We start from the raw sequence: 4,763 nt of genomic DNA, 5'->3' as shown, positions 1-4,763 counted from the left end.
GACTGCATCAGACACCACTTCATCAACCTCCATATCCCTCCACCCTCCAGCCATTCCCACCCTAAAGTTCACGTCCCGAAATCTCTGGACAATTGCGAGTACATCATGCTCTCAGATGACACTGTCCGTGATCCCCTCCAACCTCCATATACCGGCCCATACCGAGTTCTCCGGCGCTCAGCCAACACCTATGACATCCAGATAAAAGATTCAGCTGTTACAGTCTCTCTCAACAGACTCATGCCCGCTCATGTCGAGCCTTCTTCTCCCCCCCCCCCCCCCCCTTCAGGCCACGACCACACCACTCTCTGACCTGGCTCATGACGCTCCGACCACTCCCTCCACGTCGGACTTACACACTTGATCGAGTGACTTCCAGCTCAAATCGTCAAGCTCTCCTCCGACCTCGCCCTCTTCTCCGGTCTCACACACTCTGTCGACTGACCACATGCTCCCCACGTTGAGCTTACCTACAATCACTCCCTCACCGCTGGGCCCTTCGCCAGTCCCTTCCACCTCTCCACCGTCGCCTGCCTCGCCCTGTCGAGGTTCCTCACACCCCTCTGTCTTGAACATGCCCTCGCTCGAGCCGTTTGTGCCTGTCCCCTCGGACATAATCCATGACATCTCAATAACACTGAGCGATTATACACTGTTCATCGTGTGTTTCTCTTCATCCAGTGCTCATGACACAACCTCCGCCACTCGCTGCCACATGGTGAAATGTGTTCCCCTCCTGCCCGATGTCGACCTGCACATGCTTCGTGTGTTCGCCACGCCCACTGGAGACATTGCCGTCGTCGCTCCGTTCCACCTGCAAACCACCGGCCTACCTGTCGCCGCACGACCAGCATGCCCAGTAAGACACCCGACTCGCTTCAACGACTTCCAGGTTCAGTGGCCGAACCTTCCTTCACGACATCTACCCACACAGGTCCCCAACGAAGCTGTCAAGCTGATCGTGCTCCGGCTCTCACGGACTACCCCTGCCAATGCCATAGTCACCCCACCCCCAGCCTCTCAAGAGTTCAAGAGTACTCCGTACTGCGGGTGGGGAGGGGGGGGGGCTATGTGGCCCCGATGAAATCGACACCAACATCAATATGCATTCATCTTTGGACTCTAAGCATTATCTTTGGCTGTTCTGCCGTGTTCAGTTCAGTTCTTTGTGATCCTTGTATGTGTTAAGGTTAATAAATGAACGATTGCTAAATGGGTGTGATTATTGATGCAACCAACCCGGTAATCCTCCTCATATTCATATAATCTTCATACTTCAAAATTCATATCTGCTATTATGGTCTGAGCAAATCTTCTTCTCTAGTAATCTCTTTCTCTTGCAATGACAAGAAGTTGATGTAGTCTGCAAAAGTAGATCTAACATTTTTATTTCCTATTATCATTTTTCATTCACTAAAATTTTATATATCTCATATTACTAATAACAGTAGCAGATTATAGTTACAATAAAATAGTAAAAATATTTTCAATCTAACTTCCCATTATGTAAATCTAAATTTCTTTTCCAAATTGCACATTAGTTCCCAGGACATTGGTATTTCATAACTATATACCTTCACCTATTTCAACATAGCAAATACACAACACACAATAAATTTGTTTTAATAATACTGATCAAAAGTAAGTTATGTTTGAAAAGAGCATGGAAATCTTCCCATGACTAACTTTTGTTCATATTGATTTCATAAAATTCAGGAACAGTATAAATTCAAAATACTGCAAATGTTCTCTTAAAAAGCTTCTCAATATAAACAGTAATAAATATTCTTCCTTTCAATATCCCAGAAAAGCATATGTAATTAATCAGTAAATTTTTCCTGACTCGGTGAGATTATTTCTTTATCTAAAGACATCTATACATCTATGTTATAAGTGAAGAGTGTTTTTTCAAAACTTGATAAATGAAAAAAAAAATTAAGGTGACACTTTTTTTAATATCATAACAAAATATTAATTACATAAATAAGATAATTTAACATTTACACAGCTCTTGTAATCAGGATTTTAACTGTGTGTTTCTCTTTTCTAAAATGTTCTTTGTTTATTTCAGAATAGAGGTACAAAGTCTCCAAGATTTTTTAAAAGGCGAAAACTGCCGGGATGGAAGTTAAAAAAGTTTGTTAATATGCAAATTCAAATTGATTTTTTCATTTCTTTTTTATCTTCAACATTAATTGCAAACAAGTCTAATATATTGCTCATTTTGTATAGAAATACAATGATGTACTAGAATTTCACACTTAAGTATCATACTTTTCCATTAATATTTGGAAGCAGAAGTGTAAAATGCAACAAACGCTATTGAAATACAATACAAAATACTGGCTAGAAACAATACTAAACTGGAAACCTATGGATAACTTTCAGCAATGTCCTTATACAATTCCTGTGTTCTTTCTGGTATGTTAAAATGCCTCCTGCCTAATAAGTTTCAAGACATACTTTTTCTTTTCCTTGCTAACTGTGTTCTTTTACAGGTAGCTGCCTTCCACACTTCCTGGCCTCAGTTTCTCAATTCCCATATCTTAGCCTGCACAGCAGTTCCATTGTAAGTGTTCAATGCTGAAAACAGTACTTCCGTCTTAAAATTTTCATGAGCTGTCACTCTCTGAGCAGTTATTTTGAAAGGTATCTTAGATTGGATGGCTTTTAGTCCACTGGGCTTGAGATTCTTTGCTTTACAACCTGTATTTAGTATCTTGAGGATGCCATGTTGTTTCAGCACTTTACAGGATTCAGTTAGTGGAAGAATATCTTCCTTGTTCTGGCAGCCATTATCAACTGTACTAAACACTCTGTCATGACTATATCTGAGACCACGAATATTGAAATAATGTACCAGATTACTAAATTTTTGCTTTCATCCATGAAGGCCATTGTTTGGACTCTGCTACTCACTCCAACTGCCATCTAGTGGCAGCTTCAAACTGGGCAGGTCAGACTGTCCAGTATAGTCTGCTCCCTGTCGGAAGAATTTGCAACCTACGTGCAGAAGCAGATCTCCCAGGTCTTTTGTGCACGCAGGTAGGATTAGCTGTTGTAATGGCCGAGCAGGTAGCTGCGAGACCCTGTAGCGGACGGGCATGTATGTCTTACAGCTAAGCCAGGAGCCGCAGTTGGTGCGCTGCCTGTGCAAGTTGTAAAGTTTAATGTAATAAACACTTTTGCCAGACAACTTGTTCCGTCTAGTTATTGTGAGTGGAAACAAGGCCATCATGGGAGGAAGAGCCCTCGTGCACATTTTTTGGTCCTCCAGGCCGGATACAGTGACCACGCGGAATTTACGTTCACGCGGACTTATTTTCCGGTATTTGTGAACTTCTAAAAAACCACGTGTGAGCTGCGCACGTTATCTGTTTCATTGTTGACTGCTATCGAGTGTCCCATGGCCTGTTTGGGACTTCGACAATAACAGCCTTAACAACGGCGATCGGGGACATATTTGTGAACATTTAATGTGTCTCTAATTCAAACACAAGAGGGACAGAAACGCGTTGGTGCCAGCATCATCAGTGATGTCACGTCCTGCTCCCGCCGAAACTTCGCGCCGTCAGAGACTGCAGCGCCTGCCACGCCAGCTGCCAGTGCCCGTGATGCCGCTGCTGTTCCAGTCCGTACTGCCTCGTATTGCCGCTGCAGCCTGGTAAGTGCAACTGTTGGCTTCCTGCTATCATCTTCCTGGTCCTAAAATGGAGCCCTCAGAGAAAACAAAATTAGTCAAGCAGAGAGGTGTACCAAAGGCCACTCTCGCGTGCTTAGCAAGCTTTGTGCAGTCTGCAGACAGTGCCAGCATCGAAATGTTGGAATCAAAATTAAGTCGACTGACTTGGATTCAGACTGATTTTGAGTCATCTCAAACACTGCTGCAAATTGAAGACAAATCAGCAGATCATAGTAAGGACAGGGCAGAATTCGAGGATTCGTGGGACTTTGCTGAATCCACTATCAAGGGTTCAATGAAGAGGTACACCCAGCTTCCACAGCCTTTGGGCTCGAATCCATCAGGAAGTGTCAGTTCTTTGAAACCGCCCGCTATTAACTTGCCAAATTTTGAAGGTGACTACCTTAAGTGGTCATCATACAGGGATCCTTTTTTGAGTCTCATTATGAATAACAATTCAATTGATGACATTCATAAATTTCATTACCTTAATTCGTCTTTGCGAGGTGAAGCTAAGGAGCTTTTGAAACATATACCTGCCACAGCTGGAAATCTATCGATAGCCTGGGGACTTAGTACTCAGAGGTATAATAACCCAAAAATAATTGCAGCCAGACATGTTAAGGCTTTGTTGGCCTTGCCTACAGTTGGCCATGGCACAGCGAGCGATTATAGGCAACTAATTAATCACATATGCAGCCATTTGAAGGCCTTAGAAGCTCTCAAACCTGATGTTCCAATTCATGAAGTTATTCTTTTGGAAGAGATTCTGTCTAGTATGCGACCCACAGATCGTCATGAGTGGGAGGTAAAGATGTCTGGGTCAACATCTACATCTACATGACTACTCTGAAATTCACATTTAAGTGCTTGGCAGAGGGTTCATCGAACCACAATCATACTATCTCTCTACCATTCCACTCCCGAACAGCACGCAGGAAAAATGAACACCTAAACCTTTCTGTTCGAGCTCTGATTTCTCTTATTTTATTTTGATGATCATTCCTACCTATGTAGGTTGGGCTCAACAAAATATTTTCGCATTCGGAAGAGAAAGTTGGAGACTGAAATTTCGTAAATA

The 4,763-nt window shown here is 42.9% G+C and overlaps 1 protein-coding gene across 1 annotated transcript; it reads left to right on the top strand.

The window, feature by feature from the left end:
* Positions 1-3,710: 3,710 nt before the first annotated feature.
* LOC124803149 lies at positions 3,711-4,526 on the top strand. The gene has a single exon (XM_047264330.1). The coding sequence runs from the start codon at positions 3,711-3,713 to the stop codon at positions 4,524-4,526; it is 816 nt and encodes a 271-aa protein (XP_047120286.1).
* Positions 4,527-4,763: the final 237 nt, after the last annotated feature.

This window comes from Schistocerca piceifrons, chromosome 6, assembly GCF_021461385.2.
Source record: "Schistocerca piceifrons isolate TAMUIC-IGC-003096 chromosome 6, iqSchPice1.1, whole genome shotgun sequence".
NCBI lineage: Eukaryota > Metazoa > Arthropoda > Insecta > Orthoptera > Acrididae > Schistocerca > Schistocerca piceifrons.
The sequence above is the reverse complement of the archived record's forward strand: the minus strand, read 5'-3'. Positions and strand labels throughout refer to the sequence as shown.

What these genes read in the sequence shown, in the direction of transcription:
- LOC124803149 (XM_047264330.1), top strand. Translation starts at nt 3,711, where the DNA reads ATGGAGCCCTCAGAGAAAACAAAATTAGTCAAGCAGAGAGGTGTACCA.